General features: G+C 39.0%; 1 protein-coding gene across 4 annotated transcripts in view; it reads left to right on the forward strand.

The window, feature by feature from the left end:
• The window catches only part of PTPN13 (protein tyrosine phosphatase non-receptor type 13), a 264,870-nt gene that overhangs the window by 233,939 nt on the left and 5,800 nt on the right, over positions 1-25,131 (forward strand). For 2 of the 4 annotated variants that reach the window (XM_063458775.1, XM_063458776.1), the window contains exons 29-46: positions 299-452; positions 1,484-1,698; positions 2,701-2,799; positions 5,846-6,213; positions 6,946-7,108; positions 7,245-7,403; positions 8,035-8,206; positions 8,296-8,506; positions 9,735-9,805; positions 10,491-10,552; positions 11,758-11,913; positions 15,759-15,906; positions 19,994-20,146; positions 22,199-22,281; positions 23,067-23,119; positions 23,524-23,621; positions 24,403-24,551; positions 25,008-25,098. In XM_063458775.1, coding sequence (XP_063314845.1) covers positions 299-452; positions 1,484-1,698; positions 2,701-2,799; positions 5,846-6,213; positions 6,946-7,108; positions 7,245-7,403; positions 8,035-8,206; positions 8,296-8,506; positions 9,735-9,805; positions 10,491-10,552; positions 11,758-11,913; positions 15,759-15,906; positions 19,994-20,146; positions 22,199-22,281; positions 23,067-23,119; positions 23,524-23,621; positions 24,403-24,551; positions 25,008-25,098 — 2,605 coding nt within the window. The remainder of the gene's footprint in view (positions 1-298; positions 453-1,483; positions 1,699-2,700; positions 2,800-5,845; positions 6,214-6,945; positions 7,109-7,244; positions 7,404-8,034; positions 8,207-8,295; positions 8,507-9,734; positions 9,806-10,490; positions 10,553-11,757; positions 11,914-15,758; positions 15,907-19,993; positions 20,147-22,198; positions 22,282-23,066; positions 23,120-23,523; positions 23,622-24,402; positions 24,552-25,007; positions 25,099-25,131) is intronic. The other 2 variants (XM_063458777.1, XM_063458779.1) reach the window with 1 other exon arrangement.

Consider the following 25,131-nt stretch of genomic DNA (forward strand, 5'->3'; position numbering starts at 1 on the left):
AAATAGATCAGAAATGTTCAACAGTCTGAATGAGAAAAGGAAACAAAAGAAGAAAGGTAATTTTGAGGTGACAGGGCCACTTAAAAAATCTCAATGACCAGTTATAGTTTTATATACAATATGACTGGACTATTTTGTTTTAATTAATAAAGTGGAAAACAATTACTGAAGTGTGAAGAAACAGTAAAATATGTCATAGGGCCATCTACAGGGCATAGCTATACTACGTATGTTTTGTGAGAATTCGCTTTAGTAATAATGTGTTGTTAGGTAGTAACTATTTTCATTATTTCTACAGGTAGTAACTCTGCTGCTAGAAAAAGGGCATTTGCCTGCCACCAACGTTCATGCTCCAGTTACCCCTAAGTGTACTCCTCCAAACCAAGTAGATCCCAGCAAGCCACAGGACCAGAAGCTGACCAAAACCCTAGACTACAGCTTTGCCACTGAAGGTATGTTTACATTAAATAACATGGATAAATAATAATAGATTTAAAATCTCCAGATGTTGTGGCTTTTATTTGCAAATGGTGGCTGACAAACAAGTTGTAACACAAAAGAACAGGAGATGACCGGACCCTGTGAAAGTAAGCATACGTTCTAAAGGTTTATACCATGCAAACAATTGTCTACCATCCTGCAGCAGTGAAGAAAGGTTTTCTGTGCTATGAAATTACTTTGAGTATAAGTTTTATTCAGCAAATACCAATGTTTTGGGTTTCTTTGTTTTTTCTACTTTTCTTCTCCAATTCTGAATAATAGGGCAGGATTTTAGAACCATAGCAAGACTGGATGTTTTGTTAACATATAATGCTATATTACAGTCTTCTAGTCTCCCCTCTTTCCTATACTCTTGAAGGGGGGTATACAGCATTCCTGGGACAAAGTTCTGACAGTGGAACCATCAGTGAAAAAATTCCATTGGTTTCTATGGGGATCACTCTGTCGTTAATTGTAATTGTACTGTAATTGCATTTAGAGACTGTAATTGCATTTAGTCTCTCTCCTAAAACTTTTGGGGGCAGGGCCTGATAGCCGAACAAGATGGTCACATGATACTGGAGCTCCTCGTGTAAACCTTTCATTAAGTCTAATTATTGACTCAAGCACTCTAGTTTTTGGCATAATCCTGAACATTGCCATCAAGGAGCAACCGGGCTGAGCGAGTAGCCCGCATTGGCAACTTCCCTGGTGAACTGCGCCTCTGCGGACGTACCCGAGAAGACCAATCTTCTGCCCGGGTCTGGAAAATCCACACTGTTGAGCCCTATCCCTTCTCCCCCCCTCCCCCCCCAACTGGAGGTTTTTTTTCCGGTACCCACTGGCACATTCTTGTGGCCTTAGAACCCAAACGACCCACAAGATTGTGGCCTACTGCTCGAGTGCCGTCGTGTACTTTCCATAGCTATCTACCTATGCTAGTGTAGTGTTGCGTGAAACCAAGTGTGATACTTTTTATTCTCTTACACATTCTCTCTTTTAGAAAATTCTTTTCAAGTCAAATTACTGAAGAATAGCTCTGGCCTGGGTTTCAGTTTTTCTCGAGAGGACTACCCCATTATTGGGGAAGCTAGCTCCAGCATAGTGCGGGTCAAGAAGCTGTTTCCTGGACAGCCTGCATCTGAAAGTGGCAAAATCAATGTAGGAGATGTGATTCTTAAGGTCAATGGAGCCTCACTTAAAGGCCTGCCTCAACAGGTAACAAAAGCAAGTTTGTTTTCTGGTATATGCACACATCAGAAATGTATTATGCAGTTTGTCTAAATAATTTGTGAACGTATGTATTAGGTTTATACGTTTTAGACAGTGACACCATTTCCATAAGAAGAGCAGCCTGCTAGTTCTTATTCAAGGCGTTTAACAGAAATATTGTAGAACTGCTAAGAATTACAGCATTGTTCACAGTTCCCCCATTTTTAGGGGTTCGAAAGTAATTGGACACACTACTATCATGATGAATAAAACTATTTTTGGCTGCAAATTCCTTTGCAGTGGACGAGTGCCTGAAGTGTGGAACCTATTGACTACACCAAATTATGTGTATTGCATCACCACAGGCATTTACTTTCTTAAGTTGTTGCTTTTTTGCTTTCTGTCTTCATTTTTGTCCTTGTTTAAACTACTCCTCATTGTAATAGATTTGGAGTTTGGGTGCTATGGATAAAGTCCTTCTGATTTTTCGCAAACACTTTTCACAAGGAAGGGTTTTCATTGCAACGTGAACCTACATGTTCAACTGCATACTTCAATATGAGCAAGTCCTTCTTATAAATCCAAAATATTAAATGATGTGAAATGATGTGACATTGAGCAGAGAAAGGCTGTGAGAACTTTAGGAATATAACGATTTGACCGTGCCACATTGGCATTAACCCCATCTGCTACTAAAAGAGGGTTATCAATGGTTTTGAACTGGCTGTCCCTCAGCACTTACAGCCTGAGCATGCAGTGTGTGTCCATCCTCGCTGGGCGTATATTTTGATCGGATAATGAAGAAGTAATTTTACCATTATACCATCCTCAGAATAGGGAGTGATGTAAAGTAATTTATAAGTCCATTTAAATAAAATAGCCAGATATTGAAATCTGTAATATTTTCTGTTCTGACAAGAATTAGCACATTAATGATTTTATGAAATCTACTTTAATTCCATGTTATCTAATGAGCTGCTCAATTTCCTCCTGTTTGTTTTATTTCAGGAAGTCATTTTAGCATTGAGAGGAACTTCACCTGAAGTCACACTACTCATGTGCAGACCGCCTGTAGGGGTATTACCAGAGATCAACCCCTTAGTATTGGTAAGACAACACTGTGAAGATTGTCTGTGACTTATTCTGCCTCTTAAAATGGCAACCAAGACAAGACCTATGTCATGTGTGTATTTTTGCACTGCCATTTATACTGTAAATTATTATCATCTGGCACATAATACGCCCATGGTATTTTTCATTTATGTAAAATCCGTTCCCTGTTTATCCAATTATTTTTACAGAGAGCTTAAAACGACCTTCTGTTCTCTCTTCTGTAAGAGAAAAGTGCCAGCTCATCGCAGACAGTTCTATATTAGAACAGCAGGAGCTTAAAACTGTTGTGCATAATGAGAGGAACTAGTCTCACACATGTCTAGACCCACATTATATTTTAATAGAAGGCCCTTAAAATGTGCACTGTTTTCTCTCTGAAATGCACATGCAATTTCTTTACTCCCAGTTCTTTTTTATTTATTTATTTTTTATTGATATGTTGGAGAATTTTAGCTTCAGAGCGACTTCTCCCATTCCTGTGTGGAGTCCTATTGTAATGCAGATAGTGATGTACACGTGTAGGTAACCATCAGCAGTCCTGTGTGGATTGGGACTCTCATTGTGTTTATAACTTCAAATCCTATGCACGTGTGGTCCTCAGCAGCTGATATGTCAAAGGTGCCTATTCCGACTCTCCAGCATACCACACATTTATATCACAAAGTTCTTGAGTAGTAGATCCATTTCTACTAAGTTCTGTGCTCATATTGCACAAATTAAAATGCAATGTTACATATTAATCATGGCTGTCACAAATGATTTCTGATTTTGTCAAACAACACAAATGATTTCTGATTTTGTCAAACAATACAAATATTTAGTTAAACTCTCTTAGGCCCAGATCAGAATGCTTTCACTGATTATTTTGACCTTTGAATCTAAGAACAATAGTGCTTATTCGACTGCAATAGAACGATCACTTGCACAGCAAGCAATGCTTTCATGTTTCTTTTATCGGTCTATACTGGGCTATACGTTTTTTTTTATTCCTATATTGATCTATGTTTAGAAAAGATCATTACAGTGAAAAGCCATTAAACACACATGCTACATATAAACTAAAGGAGAGTGCTCATCAAAGTCCTAGCAGACTATTGCATTACTTGTCATCTGTTTACAGTCATCCCATGTTTTTACTGAAAGAATTCTCAATGCTTTCCTATGGGGAGCGCTAATTAGGTCTCCTTGGCCGGTGGGCGGGACTAGTCTCGCCCACCGGCCGACGGAGTCAGAAGGAGAAGCGGCGCGGAGGAGGAAGCAGTGACGAGGGACATCGTCGCTGCCTCAGGTAAGTTACTGAAGGGGTTTTCACCCCCTTTAGCAACCGGGGATTTGGGGGGTGGGAGGGAGAGGGAACCTGCAGTGCCAGGAAAACGGAACCTGTACACATCATCGGGAGTCAAAGCTGAGATATCAGGGAGTTGTAGTTCAGCTAACATAAGTAGAAAACTGATATCTAAACTACAAACCGAAAACCTGTCTCTGAGCAGTACGTGGGCTGCTTTGAAATCTGCTAGTTTGCGCCTCCGCCTGTACACAATGTGCAGGCACAAAGCATTTTGATAGATTTATATATGAGAGAGACACAAATGTAAGTGACCTCTTTATCTAGGCTAGTGACTTCCACATTTATGATCTCTGCCCAAAGAAGCTAAGGCCCAATCGACCAACCTATGCTCAAACATTTAAAATGAGAGGTTCCTGATTTGGAGGGGGTGGGAGTTGCACCATAATCAGGGACTTTAAAGGTGAGTTTTTTTGTTTGTTAGTTTTTTATTACCAGTTTAATGACATGCATATGGATATGTTCCAGGAAGGATAAGCTAAATAGCAAATTACATTGTGGCAGCTGACATTTAATGTGGATAAGTGCAAGATAATGCTTCTTGGGTGTAAAAACCCAAGGGCAGAGTACAGAATATTTGATACAGTCCTAACCTCAACATCTAAAACAAGGGATTTTGGAGTAAGTATTTCAGATGGCTTAAAGGTAGGCAGACCATGTAATAGAGCAGCAGGAAATGCTAGCAGAATGCAAAGCTTAGCTGTGGTACACAGAGCACTGGTGAGACCTCACTTGGAGTATTGTACCAGTACTGGAGACCATATCTCTAGAAGGATATTGATACTTTAGAGAGTTCAGAGAAGGGCTACTAAACTAGTTAATGGATTGCAAGATAAAACTTACAAGGAAAGGTTAAAGGATCTTAACATATATAGCTTGGAGGAAAGACAAGACAGGGGGGATATGATAGAAACATTTAAATACATAAAGGGAATCAACACAGTAAAGGAGGAGAGTTTATTTCAAAGAAGAACAACAACCGCAACAAGAGGACTTGATCTTAAATTAGAGTGGCAAAGATTTAAAAATATCAGGAAATATTACTTTACTGAGAGGGTAGTGGATGCATGGACTAGCCTTCCAGCTGAAGTGGTAGAGGTTAACACAGTGAGGGAGTTTAAGCATGTGTGGGATAGGCATAAGGCTATCCTAACTATAAGATAAGGCCAGGGACTAATGAAAGTATTTAGAAAATTGGGCAGACTAGATGGGCTGACTGGTTCGTATCTGCTGTCAAATTCTATGTTTCTATGACATTGAATAAACTTGAGATATTTGTGTATTACCTGGCTCTTATTCATATATTACTATTATAAATTACTATTATTGTTTGTATAGCCCCTATTCTAAGTCACATAATGTGCACTGGTTGGCACACAAACACATAATTGCAACAGGACAAGATGGATATATAGGAATACAGGTTACCAAGGCAACTTATCCTGGCATGTTGTCTGTCACAAAGTATTTATATCAGATCTTGTACTGATCTTTCTTTGTTACTTTTACATCCACTTACCCAGATGTCAAGATAACAAAACACTCCAAGTGCATTCAATTTACCCTGCATTCACTTTAATAATTACACCCAAAGCACATATTAACGACCATGGTTAAGTGCACACATCAGAAGGGTTCAGTACAGACTTCTGTTTGTTTGACAAATGTATCTTTTATTTCAAACTAAATATGCAGACACCTTTAAACTCACCTCAGCAGTCCTTCCAGGAGAGCCAAAGTAGCACAGATCATCCTCTTACACTGGAGTGTGATGACAGTTCGGATGAAAATGAGGAGGTTAATGACAAGAGCAGGAGACCGCTCAAGAATCCTTCTAGGAGGGATAGCTACAGTGACAGCAGTGAAACTGGAGAAGAAGACTTTGTACCCGAACCAGATGAAATGCCAGTCCCTAGATGGAATGCAAATGTCTACCAGACTCCCAACTGCTTGATGGCCACAGCTCGTAGTCCGTGTGACACCCCAGCGATCCATGAAGAGACCATCCGTACTAGCTTTTATGCACCACAAGAATCTCCCAACAAACCAGAATTTGAGGACAGGTGAGGTGGAATTATCGACCCATCACTCGTCTTAAAAGAAAAGAATGTTGCTAAGTATTATCAATGCAGTACAGCAATAAAAACATTTCTGCTATGAATTTTAAAATGACTGTAGCAGAGAACATCACCAGTTTAAACCCCCATGTCAAACCATTTAGAAACCAGTACATAAAATCCAGTGATCTCCCCAGCACCCACAGCCTGCGCCTACTCTGCAGCACTGGTAATGGGAAATTTACACATCTGTAATCTATGTCAATATTGCATTAATAGTCAGAGAGGGCTGGGGACAAGCCAATCCACCACTCTGAGTCAATCACTTTTACATTTAGGTTAGATTAAATTGACCCTCACAATAAGAAAGTGTTAATTCAGCATTGTATAAGCAGTCCAGAGTGGTAGTCCCTAATCACTTTTATTGCTTGACATCAAATCGAACTGCAATGGTTATGTTGCTTAGAATGTCCCTTTATGTTTGAAATTCCATTTACTTGTCAGTTTGTATTGGGCTATCACCCCTGGGAAAGACCATAATTGGTCAGTATAATTACGAGGTTCCTGTCGCAGCCAATTATGGCAGAAATGTTGCTGTGCATTCACATCGTAAAACATAAAAAGAAGTATGGTTATGGAGCATTTGCATGTTATGTACCTTTTTTGACTTAGAATGAATTTCCTTCACATCTGATAGGTGCGCAGAATACCTTTTAAACATTGCTATTTTATTCACAGCAATCCGCCGTCTCCTATTCCTTTTGATAACACACCTACCCAAAGTGAAAATATTCCTCAAATTGTACTTTCTGAGGCTTACCACACCGAGACAAAGTCTTTCCAAGAGGAACCATTATCTATAAAGAGTTTGGGGCTGAAAGATCTTGAAGATTTTGAACCAGTAAGTTCTCATCTGAACTGTGTTTCAGTCTTCATTATTGCCACAAATGTGCTATAACTCCTGTCATCTACCCATGGCACTAAACTCACAGTTATGTTTGTTTTCTTTACATTTTTTAAATTTTTTGCTTGTTTAGGAAGTAGAGCTTCATGTCACATTGACCAAATCAGAAAAAGGAAGTCTTGGCTTCACAGTGACAAAAGCCAATGATTGTTTGGGATGCTATGTTCATGACATTATTCAGGACCCTGCCAAAAGTGATGGCCGGCTTCAACCTGGCGATAGACTGATCAGAGTAAGTTTAAATTGTCTATTTTCCTTGTGTGCCATTTTTTATGCCATTATCTCTTATTAATTATACTTTCCTCCTACCACTTGCCTTTATTCATATTTAGTATATTTTCTTACGTGTGCCTGGTCTCAATACTTGGATGCAGCCATTATGTTTCCATCTGCCTCTTGATGTCTGCTGTCTGCCCTTCCTTGGGTTTGATTTTAATGAGAATTATTATGGGTACCTTTGATTGGAAACTGAAACCTAAATGCTGCCAAAACATCCATTGTCAAACTTTGTCAACATGACAGCTCTACATGACGAAAAGTAGTCGCTACTACTTATATGAAAACTAGAGTTCTCAAGGGAAAGAAAGAGATTCAGATGCCAGGAGCTATATAGAAGCGGATAAGATAAACTTACCTTAGATAAACGTAATGTCCAGTTTTCTGAGTTTTAGTTTCATCTTATGATCACCTGTGATGAATAGCTCATTATATTTTGTCTCATACTATTTTTATTGAAATTTAAATATTGTTAATATATCTCTTTACTATTCCCCTATTATTCTTTGTGTGTGTCTCATCTTGTTTACTACCTCATTTTTATTTATTTTTAATATTTTTTCATCTCACACCACTCTTAATGGCAGGTTAATGATGTAGATGTAACTAACATGAGTCACACAGAAGCAGTGAATTTATTGAGAGCAGCACCAAAGACTGTACGCCTTGTGCTTGGTCGTGTCCTTGACATTCCCAAACCTCAAGTGCCACCACAACTCTTGCCTGATATCACACTGACATGCCACAAGGGAGGCCTAGGTAAGACTTAAGCAGATAAAAAAAAAGAATAATTCTGCATAGTTAAATCTCAAACACCAGTATCTGATGTTTTTTTGTTTCTCATGTAGGTCTGTCTTTATCAGGAGGTCCCGACAGTCTTTCCCAGGTCATTTACATAGATGCTATAAAGCCAGGCTCTGTAGCAGATCGAGAAGGAAGTTTAAAACCTCTTGATATCTTACACTACATAAATGGACACAGCACATTAAACATGACCCTAGAGGAAGCAGAGCGTGCCCTGGAATCCCTTCTGTCTTCTGTTGTTTTAAAAGCAACCAGGTATACCTACCTTACTATATTAAAGCTATCATCTGTCTTTCATAAAAAAAACATGCTGATTCCTGCTAATGAATTTGTTCAAAATAATTTCCTGCATATTATACCTTTACAGCCAATCAAATTTCCCAACCACAGTGGTTACGCTTACATTACTATTGTTAGAGATAAGAAGGGGGGACTAATCCATAAATTGAAATAGTTAATACAATATGCAAATCTACAGTCCTAGATTAGTCTTCCCATCATAGATTCCCATTGACAACACTTTCACTCTTGCTCTGTTTGTGTGGACTTTTCATTTTCTAGTTAAGCCCATCTAAATGCCGTTTGCAAGCCATGTTGGCATGCTTATAATTTTTAAACGAACACTATAGGGTCAGGAACACAAACCTGTATTCCTGACCCTGTAGTGTTAAAAGTACCATTTATGTCGCTTGCCCCCCCCCCCCCCCCCCCCCCTCCCCCTTTAAAAGATAATAAAACATAACTGATTCCGGCGTTGGCCCCGCTACAGATCTGCCTCCTTGCTGACCTCATCAGAATTTTTGATTTACCTTATTTCGGCACTGACCTCACGCAGATCCACCTCCTTACTGACATCATCAACATCTATTATTTCAGCCAATCAAAGGGAAAGCATTGGACTGGCTGAAATCGGCAAGGAGGCGGGATGGGGCCAAATGCCAGCTTGGCCAATTAAACACCTTCTCATAGAAGTGTATTGAATCAATGCATCTCTATGAGGAAAGTTAGTGTCTCCATGCAGAGCGTGGAGAGACTGAATGGCAGTGCTGCTGCTGCACATTGTGCAGCACTGCCCCAGGAAGCACCTCTAGTAGCCATCTGAGGAGTGGTCACTGGAGGTATCCCTAGGGGGCAATGTAAACACTGCCTTTTCTCTAAAGGGAATGATTAAACTCAACAGAACAATTACATTAAGCTATACAGTAGTTGTTTTGGTGAATATAGTGTCCCTTTAAAGGGTGTACTTGAACCATCTGATTTCTCTAAACTGATATATTATTTTTTTAAGTTACAAGATGCTATTGGCCCAGCTGATCTCAATGAACAAATCTGTTTACTCTACCTTTCTTTATCAATTACAAGGTTGTAATACATACATACAAACAAAAATGTAACATTAAAATATACATTCATGCAGTGTTGTGCTGTTCTTTAAGTGTGTGTGTGTGTATATATACATATAATTTTATTTTTTTTATCACAGAGATGGAAACCCTGTTGTTCCCATTAACAAAGATAATTTGAGCTCAGGCCCAATATCTGCAAAATTGAATGGTAAGAATATTCATTATTAACAATAATATGTAGTGCATTTAGAACATTCAAATTAGACTATTTTTTTTTTTTTATTATTATCGCCATTTATAAAGCGCCAACAGATTCTATAGCGCTGTACAATATTATGAGAGGGGGGATTTAACTATAAATAGGACAATTACAACAAAACTTACAGGAACGATAGGTTGAAGTGGACCCTGCTCAAACAAGCTTACAGTCTATAGGAGGTGGGGTATAAAACACATTAGGACAGGAAATAGCAATAAAATAAGGTGGGAGTGAACCAGAGCTGGAGGAGAGAGTAAAGTGCTGCCCTTTAGGAGAGAGCAAGAGACAGGTATGTAAGGTAGAGGTTACTCTGAGAGGCCATAAGCTTTCTTAAAGGATTGAAAACTAGGGGAGAGTCTGATGGGGGTTGGCAGGCTATTCCAAAGGAAGGGAGCGGCCCGCGAGAAGTCCTGCAAGCATGAGTTGGTCGTACGGGTGTGAGCAGCGGACAGGAGAAGGTCAGGGGCAGAGCGGAGGGAACGAGAAGGGGCATTCATAACTAATTGTATCTACATATTGTGAAATCAATGTACAGAGGTCTCTCTTTTGCGCAGCATTGTATACTATGTTGCCACTAAATGCATGTGGCATATGGAATTGTATATATTGTCTCACAAGACTCCTTTATGTTTAGGTTATCCTTGTGGAGAAAGAGTAAGGCATGTAGACGATCTCTCTGATGTATATACTCCAGAGGTAATTTTACTGTTTTGTATGACATGTTTTAATGCAAGCACCCTTTTCCACCTCTTTCCATTCCTTTATCTCTGTTGATAATTTTTTTTAAATCAATTTTACTGACCTAGTTAATTATGTAATGACCTTGTTCTCTCCAGCGCCAGTATTTATTTATGCAAAAACTGTACCATATTCTTGACTCTGTAGGCGATCATACTTGTTCTTGGATTCATATTATCTCTAGATATAGTGAAAGTTCTTGAGTCCATGTTGCATCAACGTCAAGTAACTATCTGCAACGTGGCAGCAACAGTCATATTGTAGAAATCCCAGTTATATGTTCATGAGGCCCTTCTACGATATCCCAAAAATGGATCTTTGACACTGATGAAAAACCATCATGATCAGGGATTATCCTCAATCATGTATTTAGATGAGCAAAAAATATACAGATAAAATGGAGCAGATGTTAATAATTTGACACCACTCTTTACCACCCAGACATTGCTTTGTTTGGCTTCATTATAAAGTACCAATCCTCTGTCATAAATATACGTTATTCGTGTAAATAATTCTGGCTCTCATCTGTTGCACTTTACCACATACTTTATTAATGTTACAGTTACCCATTACTTCTTGCCTCTGTCAGCATACTGTTTTATTCTAGAGTCATTATGGTGCTTTAAGTCTGTGGGCGCTATCCCCATTTACTGTCAATTTTGGAGCAATTTGTCAAAATAGCATGACTTCCCCGGCACTCATTGCCTTGCCTTCCTTCACCCATACAGATAAGATGGAAATTACACTTTCATATTCTCCAGAAATTAAACAAATCTAGACGGGTCAGTACATATAATGCGGAAGTGTAACTTCTAAATTATTTGTGTTGCTGCTTAAGGGCTTGGCTACGGATGCTAGGCTGAGGCCCAGTTTTTTTCTTTTACCTTTTTGTTGATAAAAGATAACATGATTACAAGTTAAAATATAGACTTGCATGTCCTTTAATTGAGACCTGTTTAGAAGTTCAGCAAGAACGGTCATTACTTTATTACACAATCTATAGGTAACGCTGTATTGCACAGTGTATGGGTAATGCTGTTTTACACAATCCATTTAATGTATCAAAAAATGTGTGTAGAAAGGTGTTGTGCCTATTTCAAATTTCATGTTTAAATATTTTTGATGTGTGTTCTAAATATTTTTTTTTCTATGTGCCCTTAAAGGCAGGTGTAGTACAGGCTGTTTTGCAAAAGCCTGTCTCTGGAGAGTTGGGATTTTCCCTGGTGGGAGGAGAATATGGTGTATTTGTGAAATCCATCAGTCCTGGGGGTGTAGCTGACATAGAGGGGAGCTTACAGGTTGGAGACAAATTGCTCCAGGTAATATTTATTAAGCCACCTTCTTTTTATTCTTTTAATTTCCTCCTCCTTCAGTGTTTTGTAGATTTCAAAAGTGGAATTATCAAAGGGATACTGCAAACTAATGTTGAGACACCCTTTTGAACAGGGATTGCAAATCATGAATTAGAAATGTGCAAAAAAGGCAAAACATCATTGGGATGCACCTAGGAAGTTCCGTCGCTTGCTGCAATTCTGCAGTTTTTCCATGCAAAAGGCAGAGTATTTGCAACAAATAGCAAATAAAATTATTTTTTTTTTTTTAAATCAAGTGCTGAGAATATCTAATATACCCTGCATAGCACAGGATCGTGGGCTATATAGTTCAGCTTTCTCGTTTGGCTTATTTTAGGAAAACTTTAGAAAGCGCCTGTGTGAGCTGAAAGATGCCCTCCTCTCCCCTTTTATGTCACCAAGTGGGGACACACACACAATATTGCAACTGTAGAAATTCTATCTATCTAATCACCTGGTACAGGATTAGTTCAAAACTAAAAGTGAAATGAAAGGGTGCTTTCTCCAAACTAGGACAAAGTACAGCCTGATGATATAAAGATCAAAAAGTAAGTATGTTACCGTCTCCTACCCAGCATGAGCAGGGAGATCCCCAATACAGAAACAACAACAACAAATCTATTATAAGTAGAGTAGTACTTCAGATTGGCCACAAGGTGGCGTCTAAAAGAGGCTCTATTATCACAGGCCAATTCTCCAAGATTTGGTCACAGTGTAAGTTAGGACTGAAATTTACACTATTTACAAAGTATCAAGTACGGAGTGATGTCTGGCTATTACAGGTAAATCCTCTTTTAGACTCCCCCTTGTTGCCAATTCGAAATACTACTCTATTTATAATTTATTTTTGTTCCTTTATTGGGGATCTCCCTGCTCATGCTGGGTAGGAGACGGTAACATACTTACTTTTTGATCTTTATATCACCAGGCTATACTTTCTCCTAGTTTGGAGTTTCACTCAGAGTTTGTTATAGGGTTAGGCCTTTGGACATACCTGGTGTGTCCTCCTGGTGCACTGTATACACATTGTCTGTGTATCTAGCTTTTCTTGTTGCCTTAGTTTAGTTCATAACTAAAGCCCAATCAAGTGAAGTAGTAAATGTATCTATCCAGCCAGTTGTTTGACTATGCAGTTGGGTTTTTCAATCTCATTCATTTATTTTGCTTTTATAATACACCGTAAACTGTTTTGCAAAATATATATTTTTTTATTTTTTCCAGTAAAAAAAAATGTAAAAAGGCTTCTTTCTGGCAATTCGACCATGCAGCTTATTTTTGTCATATTTTGTTTATCAAGTATCGTCATTTTATGCTCCTTGAAAAAAAACCACTGTCTTTTTTGAGAGCAGCCTGTATTTCTCCTGAGGTTACCTGTGGGTTTTTTCTTTATATCCCAAACAATTCTTCTGGCAGTTGTGGCTGAAATCTTTCTTGGTCTACCTTGGCTTGGTATCAAGAGAATTTTCCACTTAGTAAGTGTTTGAACAGTACTGACTGCCATTTTCAAGGCTGTGAATATCTTTTTATATCCTTTTCCATCTTCATAAAGTCCCATTACCTTGTTACGCAGGTCTTTTGACAGTTCTTTTCTGCTCCCCGTGGCTCAGTATCTAGCCTGCTCAGTGCATCCACATGAGAGCTAACAATCCCGTTGACTATTTATACACAGACACTACTTGCAATTTAAAAAGCCTATATAAACTTTTGATCAGGGCCAAATGGGTGATTTGTTATTCTCATTTAAAAAGGAGCCAAACAACTATGTCATCATAAATGGCTTCATATGATCACTATCCTTAATAAAATACATTGCATGATCAGTCATATTTTTAAAATCATCAAAAAAATTACAATTTCTGCCAGGGTACGCAAACTTTTGAGCACGACTGTATTATCACTAACTAAAAACATCAAAACTGTGCTTTTATTTTTGTGATATGTTCCCTTTTAAGTGCCATTCCTGATATCCAGTAGGATATTTTCTATTCTAGTGTTATACTAATGGTTTTGAAGCCAGAGGCTTAGGTGTGTGTATTAAAAAAAATAAAATAAAGAAAGAAATCAAATTCCCCAATTTATTCTCTGCTTGAAATTAAATTGATATTTGGTTCAACTGCCTGATGTAAGTACCTATACCTATGTTTTAATATTACAGATAATTGAAATGTTGTGTTCTGTCTCTAAAACATGGCATGTCAAATGAAAATGCATATGTTCACTTATTTGGGCAAACACAAGAGGGTTGGGATATAAATAATGTAAAAACATTTTTTTTTATGCTTAGAAATAATAAAACTTGAGGCAAATCAAGTATTTCAGGAATCCTAAAGAAACACTAGACCAGGGGTTCTCAACCTTGTCCTCAAGGACCCCCTACCAGTCCAGGGTTTAGGGATTACCTGGGTGTGTCTAAAGTGTTTAGAAAAAAAAAAAGAAAAAACACCTTAGAGTCTAAGGTGTTTTTTTCCCCTTTTTCTAAACACTTTAGACACACCCAGGTAATCCCTAAACCCTGGACTGGTAGGGGGTCCTTGAGGACAAGGTTGAGAACCCCTGCACTAGACGGTCAGGAATACAAACATGTATTCCTGACCCTATATGTCAAAAACACTATTTAGGTCCCAGCCCCTTCTTTCCCTCCTTAAATAGAGTAAAAACTCACCTTTTTTCCAGCGCTACCTGAGTCCGTTAGCCCTGGCTCTGCCCACGCTCCGCTCTCTTGGCTGAGATCATCAAACTTGATGATCTCAGGCAATCCACTTCTTTCCCATAGGAAAGCATTGTGAGGCTAATGCGCATGCGAATCAGCATCTCCTCATAGAAATGCATTGTTTTAATGGGGAATGTTTAGCGCCTCCATGTAGTGTGTGGACCCAGGAAGCAGCTCTAGTGATGTGCACATAAATATTTTGTTGTGGAAACTTTTGTTCTTGTTACAAATGTATGCGCATACTGAATGTTTGTGCAAATGTACAACTTAAATTGTTTTGAGATAATTTTGTCATGGACATTCTCTCATGGCTTATAAAAGTGTATTGTCATGTTTTAATATAATACAAATATGATTGCAAGCTATATTATTATTCCCACATTTGCCTACATTTCAATCACATGCCACATATATTTCAGTTAGTCCCACATCGATGCCACATTGCTCACTTTTTATTATACATTCAAGCCACATTTCCAACATTTACTTCACTTTGCCTGCATTACTTCATTAATCTGCACTGTGCTCCCTCACATGCACTTTATGCCTATCTGATTCTTGTCCACGCTCCTGCAAGATATATTGACATCTCACGGGAAGGTGGCGCACTTGAGAGAGCTCATGCCCTGCTTCAAAATTATCCAAGGCCCAAAGCCTGTGTGTGTACATCATTTTGTTATATGCGCTGCAGGCAAAACAGGCGTGAGGGCACACACCTTATAGGAAGCATTGCTAATGAGTAGCTTATACAGAATATGTCACAGACCGAGGTAGTTAAAACAATTGTAAATACAAAAATAGGGACAAAAGCATAGATTGAAACAGCAGATACCATATATCGATGTAGGATGGGGATAAACCTTTAGAGACTTCTCTCGGTAGAACCGCCTTAAAATGAATATAGTGTATATACACTCCCATTCTCGAGGGAGAACCTCTTTAATATTAATATAATGTATATATACTCCCATTATTTTTATGGTAAAGTTTAATACAGATTTTTTCTTTTTAATCCTACTGCAGTAAAATATTTTTTATTATTAAAATAAATATGAACTTCGCGCCTGCAATGTACAATATTTACATTTGTCCTTATTTTTAGGTAAATGGTGAAAGTATGATCGGTGCCACACATGCTAAAGCAGTGTCAAGTCTTCGGAATGTAAAAGGATCTGTTCAGATCGAGGTAGCACGAGAAGCAATGCCAAGAGAGAGTACATCGAAAATGAAAACTTGTAATGGAATTTTAGGTAAGTGGGAGTTTAATAAATGTGACGTATAGTATGGAGAACTGTTAGATGGGCTGGCATCCGTGTGTTGATCTGGGAAACAGTCCCTGCAGAAATGTCAGTGCCTATATAGGTATTTGCCATAATTAGACAAAAAATACATTAAGGCTCTTAAAGTTGTGAGTTTTCCAAATTATTTTATTTCAAAGTTTTTATACATTTTACACTATGATGGTTTTCTATGTTTATACAGTACCATGTAGGTTTTACACTGCCATTGTTTGCTGTGAAGTGCTTTAAATGATTGTGTGTGCAATCACCCTGCACTTATCCTGATTTGTAATAATTAGCATCACGTGCAAGCATTTCAGCCATGCAAGTGATGTGAATTGCATAATGTCAAAATTCATTACATAACGTGCATGTCAAGTTGAACAACTAAACAGGCATTGGCCCATCTTGCATCTGACTAGTCCTCTCTTGGCTGAGGAGGGTGAGATGTTCTGTGTCTGGATTTGAAAAATCAATAACTATAACAATTCAATTGAGACAAACTATATTAATATAAGCCAGGGCTCGACAAATCCCAGGCGCCAGGTCGCCATGGCGACTAAAAATATGGGATTTGTCAACTTATTATCTAAATAAGCAAATAATGGAGCCGACCGTCCACCCGCGGGAGCATGGAGGCGGCCAGCTAAGAGTGTTGTAGCCGGCTGCCCTGAGCTTCATGGTGGTGGCCGGCTACAACGTGAGAGTTGCAGCCGGCCGCCTCCATGAAGGCCAGCTAAGAGAGTTGTGGCTGGCCGTCCTAGGCTTCATGGAGGAGGCCGGCTGAGTGGAGCATCCAGGTGGTCGGCTGGGGCAGCGTGCGAGGGAGCAGTGATCTTCCAGTGGCTCCTCTCTGCTCCCTGGCGCTGTTTAATGATGCCGAGAGCCGGAATATGACGTCATTCCGGCCCCGGCATCACAGGGAGCAGAGAGGAGCTGCATGGTAGATTACTGTTCTCTCTCACACAGGAAGAGAGAGCAGCCCCACTAGACCCCAGGGAACATCCACTCAGCACTACCAAAAGGTAGGGAGGCTGGGTGGATAAAAAAAAAAATAAATTTGTATTTGAGAAAGTGTATGTCAATGTGTGTGCCTATGCCCCTGTCAGTGTGTGTGTGTGCCTATGCCCCTGTCAGTGTGTGTGTGTGTTTGTGCGCCTATGCCTCTGTCAGTGTGTGCCTATGCCCCTGTCAATGTGTGTATGCACCTGTCAGTGTGTGTGTGCACCTGTCAGTGTGTGTGTGTGTGTGTGTGTACCTATGCTTCTGTCAGTGTGTGTGTGCGCGCCCCTGTCAGTGTGTGTGCCTATGCCTCTGTCAGTGTGTGTGTGTATGTATGTATATGCCCCTGTCAGTGTATGTGTGTGTGCCTATGCTTCTGTCATTGTGTGTATGTATATGCCCCTGTCAGTGTATGTGTGTGTGCCTATGCCTCTGTCTGGGTGTGTGTGTGTGTATGCCCCTGTCAGTGTACGTGTGTGTGCCTATGCCTCTGTCAGTGTGTGTGCGCCTATGTCTCTGTCAGTGTGTGTGCGCCTATGCCTCTGTCAGTGTGTGTGCGCCTATGCCTCTGTCAGTGTGTGTGCGCCTATGCCTCTGTCAGTGTGTGTGCGCCTATGCCTCTGTCAGTGTGTGTGCGCCTATGCCTCTGTCAGTGTGTGTGCGCCTATGCCTCTGTCAGCGTGTGTGTGTGCCTCTGTAGTGTGTGCATGTATGTCTGTCAGAGTGTGTGTCTGTTTAGGTACCTGCGATCACGATTGGTGCTTTTACCACCCTTTTTTCCCCACGATGTGCAGTTTTGGCGTGGCTTGTCCCGTCTCCATTGCCGAGTTCATCAATCTTTTTGATCTCGGCGAAGCCAATGCTTTCCCATAGGAAAGCATTAGGAGGATATAGCGCGTGTTCTGTATGAGTAACATTCAGCGCGTCCATGCAGAGCACTGACACAGGACTCTCTAGTGGCCGTCTGAATGACAGCCACTAGAGGTCTTAGTAGGCAGCAATGTAAACACTGCCTTTTTCTCTGAAAATGCAGCGTTTACATTGAAAAGGCCACAGGGACAGGCTATAGGCACATTAAGCTGTAGTGGTTCTGGTGACTATAGTGCCCCTTTTAAAACATTTAACCTGGCTCCTAACTTTTTTAGCTGACTCCTAGATTCCAAACAAATTGGTCAAGCCCTGATATAAGCTATGCACTTGTTTATTGTGGTAAACAGAAGTGATATTAGCATTAATGTGTATAAGTTCAAGAAAATGCATCTTGAATTTTAAAACCCAAGGGTCGAGTACAGAATATTTAAGTCCTAACCTCAACATCTGAGGAAAGGGATTTAGGGTTAATTATTTCAGATGACTTAGTTGTAGGCAGACAATGTAATAGAGCAGCAGAAAATGCTAGCAGAATGTTTGAGATTAGCTGTAGAAAGAGGGAAGGGCTCATGCCATTATACATAACACTGGTGAGACCTCACTTGGAGTATTTCACGCAGTACTGAAGACCGTATCTCCAGAAGGATATTGATACTTTAGAGCAGGGGTTCCCAATTTTTTCCCGTGGAACCCCCTCCCCACCTTCCCTCAGTGTATGTCTGTGTGTCAAGGTGTGTCTATCTGTGTGTATCTTTGTGTCAAAGTTTATCTGTGTGTGTGTATGTACCCGACACACACAGATAAATACACATAATGGCACACAGTGTGTATCTGTGTGTCAAAGTGTGTGTGTCTGTATTTGTATGTGCCAGTGTGTGTGTGAATCTGACACACATGTACACACACATAGTGGCACACAGATACACACACCTTGACACACAGTGTGTATGTACCTGTGTGTATCTATGTTTCAAAGTGTGTGTGTTTGTGTGTGTGTGTGTGTGTGTGTGTATCTGACTCACACACCTTGCACCCACAGGTGCACACATTGACACATACACACACTGACATGCATACACACACAGGCACATAAAAACACACTGATACACACACATACTGACATACACACTTACACACAGTGACACACAAACAAACCTTGTCACACATACACTTTCACTGACAAACCCATACTCTGGCAGACACACACTCTGTGACAGACACACATACACTCTCACTGACAAACACACATATACTATTTGACTGACATACAAACTCCCTAACAGACACACATACAATTTATAATTTTGGGAGTGCTGGCATGGAGTCTCTATGTCCCACTGGTCCAGTGGGGCTGCTGGGTTGAGCGTGCGGTCCCTGGGGTCCATTGATCACTGCCCACTGCTCCCTTGCCGCCCTCGGCCATTTTATTTTATTTTGCGGAACACCAATTGGGAAACATTGCTTTAGAGAGAGTTCAGAGAAGTGCTACTATATGATAGAAGCATTTAAATACATAAAGGGAATCAACACAATAAAGGCAGAGACTGTATTTAAAAGAAGAAAAACTACCACAACAAGAAGACACAGTCTTAAATTAGAGAGGCAAATGTTTAAAAATAATATCAGGAAGTATTATTTTACTGAGAGGGTAGTGGATGCATGGAATAGCCTTCCAGCTGAAGTGGTAAAGGTTAACACAGTAAAGGAGTTTAAGCATGCGTGGGATAGGCATAAGGCTATCCTAACTATAAGATAAGGCCAGGGACTAATGAAAGTATTTAGAAAATTGGGCAGACTAGATGGGCCGAATGGTTCTTATCTGCCGTCACATTCTATGTGTCTATATGGGAGGTGAAGTTTATTCTATCTATGTATACATTGCTCCAAACATGCCATGGGGATGTATTGTTCTAGTGATAAGAACGTGCCTGTGACTATTACAAAGCAATGTAGTCTAGACTAATTCATTTCATTACAACATATAGCAGGTACAGTTCTAATCACTGCATTTATTTATTTAAAATATGTTTGTCTTTGTGTTGGTAGTGCACATTAGCCTGCAGTGTAGTGGAAAATACCAGTTTTGCTTGAAGATTACAAAGTCTGTATTCGTAATGTTGCTGAAATGCTCAGCTTAATGTAATCGATTCCACAAACCATTATTTAACATTGATATTTCCTAAAGATCCTGAGATTCAAAATGAAAACAATCAAAATGATGAGGATTGTGAAGATGATGAGGATGTCATCCAGTCTCTGCTTGATGTTGTCCATGAAGAAACGCAAAACTTGTTACAACTCAAAAGACAGAATGCACTTTTAGAGGAACACATGTCAGGTACAATGGCCAGTAGTAAGTGAAGTGTGATATGCCATAAAACTGCACACTATAGGCACCCAGACTATTTAATCTTAAGTGGTCTGATTACCATGTTTCCCCAGTTTTAACCGTGCAAGTGAAAATATTCTGCAGGAGCAGCAATAATTGCATTACAGTGCTTAAATGTGTCTAGTCGCTGTCACTCATTGTACTATAGTGTTAGGAATACACATATGTATTCCAAACATTATAGAGTTCATTTAAGTAATTTTTGATTGGCTATGATAACCCTGCAAGGTGCACTGTCACTTAACAAACTGTACAATGGAATTTTTGTTTATTATTTTCCTTCTACACATAAATCATTGTGTTCCATTGATTTATGGACCAATTGTATTGTAAGTTTATTTTTATTTTTAATATATTTTATTATACATGTTCGTCAAAACCACTGGTGCTTTGCTTGCCATGAATTAATACATTATGGGAACTTTAGACTATAGCATTATTGGTGTTAGAGGATGCCTTCCTTAATGACTGCATACAGTAGTTCCCATCCACCTCCAGCTTCTGTAAAATGCGAGACCCACTACGCTTAAGCAATGTCAACAAAATGCTGTGAGCGAAGGCCAAAATAGCAAGAATATTGCAGCATGCACCAACATCTTTTTTTTCTTCTTTTTTTTATTGAGCTAACATTCCTATGCAACACTGATTAATGAAATTGCTTGTATTTTAATATATACTTAATCATGAAAAAAAAAAACTCCCGCGCCAACTCTTAGAAGTTATGTGAACTATAAATCTGTGTGTGTAATTTATTTTCCGTGTCATATTTGTCAAGTCTAATTTGCAGAGCACGCATGTGCTGACCTGTTGTGCACCTTTCTGTCACAGTGGAATTTTAAATACTGTGCTAAACAGATTCTCCCTACAGTCATCTGTAATTCACCCTGAATAATTTAAAATACTACATTGTATGTTGGAACCATCATAAACGCTTCTATCAAAGTCAGACTTAAATGAACACTATAGGGTCAGAAACACAAACATGTATACCCCATAGTGTTAAAACAACCATTTAGCTTGTTTGTCCCCCTTAAAAGGTAATATAACTTACCCTGTTTCCCACCCTGATCCACTTCCTTGCTGACATCATCAGAATTTATGATTTCAGCCAATCCAGTGCTTTCCCATAGGAAATCGGCACAGAGACAGGGAGGGGCCAAACACCAGCTTGGCCAATCAGCACCTCCTCATAGAGAGGCAGAACTGTCCTAGAAAGCACCCCTACTGGCCATCCGAGGAGTGGCCAGTGGAGGTATCCCTAGGGGGCAATGTAAACACTGCCTTTTCTCTGAAAAGACAGTGTTTACATGAAAATGCCTGCAGAGAATGATTATACTCACCAGGACAACTACATTATAATACAATTATATATTTTATTAACCAAAACCAGTTAAGTCACAAAAATGGTTTCTTGCTTATACACATCCTGCCCCCTAAATAAAGTAAAATCTTACTTTACTCCAGTTTGCTGCTGCTGCTTGCTCTGCCCCTGATCTGCCTCCTTGGCTAACATCATCAGGAAAACATTGGATTGGCTGATATTGTCAATAAGGCAGATCAGGGGCACTTCCAGCACAAATCGAACACAGTCCTGGTCAACCAGCATCTCCTCATAGAGATTAATTTAATCAAGGCATCTCTATGAGAAAAGTTCAGTGTCACACTGTGCAGCACTGCCCCAGGAAGCACATCAAGTAGCCATATGGGGAGTGGCCAGTGAGCTGTAATGTAAACACTGCATTTTCTCTGAAAAGACAGTGTTTACTGCAAAAAGCCTGAAGGGAATGATTCTACTCACCAGAACAAATTCAATAAGCTGTAGTAGTTCTGGTGATTAAAGTGTCCATTTAAGTTAAAGGCAAAATTGATAGATCTCAGAAGGAGTTCATTACCAGTGATGTCGTGGCATTACATAAAGATAATTCTGCGGTGGAAATCAGGTTGAAGGATTATACCAAACATTTACTATGTATAAAATGTTACTATGTATCTTTGATATAGAGGGGACAAATCATGAATTGTCATTTGAGAAAGCAGAGGACACAGACTGTGACGGCTCGTCATTACCTGATGACTCTCCTGAGGTAACACAAATATCGTTAATGTGCTTTTACAAATTACTGTTTTTTTCTATTATTGTATGGTTTTATGGTTGTTGTTTTTTTTTTAAAAGTTAGAGTCAAATATAAGGCTTGTGTTTCAGTTTTTTCACATTGAAATTCACCAGATGAATTACGTTGCCTTTGAGACCATATGGTAGTCCAGGAATGAAAATTACCCCCATGATAGCATACCATTTGCAAAAGTAGACAACCCAAGGTATTGCAAATGGGGTATGTCCATTCTTTTTTAGTAGCCACTTGGTCACAAACACTGGCCAAAATCTGTATATCACTGAATACAAATATGTAAATATGCAAATTTTTCCATGGTAAGCGACTCCAGTATAGGGTCACTGAGTTTACTCTTGAACTCAATTGCAAAGTGCTTAAAGTAAAGTAAAGCACACTAGCTTGTTGAAGTGCTTATATGTCAAGAGTGTGTCCTATCTTCATTTTACAAAATGTGCAGGTTTCAAAAGAAATTGACCATTTTAGAAAAGGACCTTCTTGCACCCTCCTTGGCTATCAATTAGACAACCGGTCCTGTTACTTCCTCGTTTGTTTAGCTTGGTGAAGCTAAACTCATGAGGCAGGCAATGCAACCAGACCAGGGGCTGGTCACCTAAAAAGCCACATTAGTATTATAGTGTCAGGAATTCATAGCACTACACTGTTGCTTTAAGCACTGCACATATCACCAAACCATGCATTAAAAATCTTGCATTTGCTCATTTTATTGTTTTGTTGTCTTGTGTTTGTTTATTTAGCCAACCAAAGTAAATGGAATTGGATCTTACAGCATTAAGGAAAATAATCAAAGGTATGGGGTTATATATGTTTATACTATTTTTGTATTAATTAAAACTAGTGTCAGTGCAGAGTTATTCATACTAGTGAGTATGCCTTTCAAGTAATTCTCTAATATATATATATATTCTCCCACAATAGTGCAGAGGTAAAATCACAAGTAAAAATAGTTACCGGTACACAAAACATGTAAAATAACACAATATACTACTTAATACAAAAACCAGCAAGTGAAAATTCCCTGCAACTCTAAAATTCTGTCCAAATAGATTTGTGTGATGTTGTTGAAGGCATCAGCACATATGAAACATGTAGTATTGGTTTTGCTGCTGTTTACATGCAGAGGAATATTTCGTTATGAGTGACAGCGTATTATTATCTTGTTATAGTTGAGCCTTTATTTAATTGTTTTCCTAGATTACCATCAAAATCTCACATTGCACAATTAGATGAAGATGAAATAACCTGGGAAAATGAAGATCTATCAACAAAGTCATCATCCCAAGAGCTTACAGGTAACATTAAAATTGAAGTGGTCTGAGTGCCAACTCCCATCCTTAACCCTTAACCCTGCAAGTGTAATTATTGCAGTTTTTATAAACTGTTTTCCTGGCACTGGAGAATCCCTGTAAGGCTTGTGTTCTTCATGTGAACAAATCATTTCTGCCAGTGGGTGCATCTGTGTACATCAATCCACAAAGTTGTCAAAAATCTGCAGTCAGGCCTGCCCCGAATGACACTATATTATTTTATATAGCATATATTGGATTTTACGGATTTTATGGATTTTACGAATACCTTCTGTTTTGGAAGTATGTAAACCTTGATAGGTTAAACCCTGTGTTTTCCATTATTACCAGGCATCCTGAATAAAAATACAGAAACCTTTCTTTCAATTATTCACATTAGTAAATACTGGTACAATTTTCATACACACTAAACCCAATGGAATATTATTTAAATATGTGAAGACAGTCAATGGCAATGAGATTCCTTAAATGTTCTAAATTATATGAATTATACCAAGCTTGTTCTAGAATACAATTCTTCCAATACTCTCCCAGTGCCAGAATAACTGCTTCCAGTGAGGAGATCATTTACAAGATTCAAGGCATTATCTGTATTTGTGTAACTTTGACCGAAATTGTGTTTTGATCTTAGATTGTCTCCTAGCAAAGTAAAGACAACCATAAGAACACAAAAAGTCAAAATTCCACGTCTGCATTTAACATATTAACCTAACAGTCAGTGTTTTTGTTGAAGTATTTTAAATACCGATATTTCTTTTTCTATCAGATTGTTTCAGTGTGACAAACGAACAGCTTTCCTCCCTCCCGCATGTGGAAGTACTTCCGTCTGGCAGGTACAGCGGATCCAAGTTAAAGCTAATTATACGTCTGATTCGGGGCATGCTTGAGCAAGGAATACCATTGAAGGAGTTTGAGGTAACTCTACAAAACTTATATTACATGATGAATTATGGAAAAATAGTACCATCAATGTGTTCTGGAGACATAATCCGAAAACATGAGCGCTAGAGCTAGGGTTTCTTTAATATTCGCTTTACCTGAGTTTTGTTTTATGTTCGTTGGTTCCTTAAAACTATCAATTTGGCAATCGTTGCATTTGTGTCCCTTATTTCAAAGCACCTTAACTGACCCAACTTCCAGTCACCTAAAACCATGGCTAAAAGCTTTTGAAATATTGCTTACTGGAATCCATTCTTAAATGCATGTCCTCTAAACACTGAGACATTATTATAGCATCATACAGTAAGTTGGGTTTTCATGTGCTTCAACTTAGCTGCTGCCTTTTGGATCTTGGACTAATGATGTCATTGCTTCAGTGTGGTAATAGTTTTCTGAATCCCATTTTTTTTTTTTATGATTTGTGTATTGTAGGATCTCCAGGATTTAAAGCCTTTGGATCAGTGCCTCATTGGACAAACTGTAGAAAACAAAAAGAAAAACCGCTACAAGAACATACTTCCTTGTAAGTCACTCAGATAATGTTTGAATAATATAT

The sequence above is a fragment of the Pelobates fuscus genome, chromosome 6 (assembly GCF_036172605.1).
Source record: "Pelobates fuscus isolate aPelFus1 chromosome 6, aPelFus1.pri, whole genome shotgun sequence".
In the NCBI taxonomy this organism is placed as follows: domain Eukaryota; kingdom Metazoa; phylum Chordata; class Amphibia; order Anura; family Pelobatidae; genus Pelobates; species Pelobates fuscus.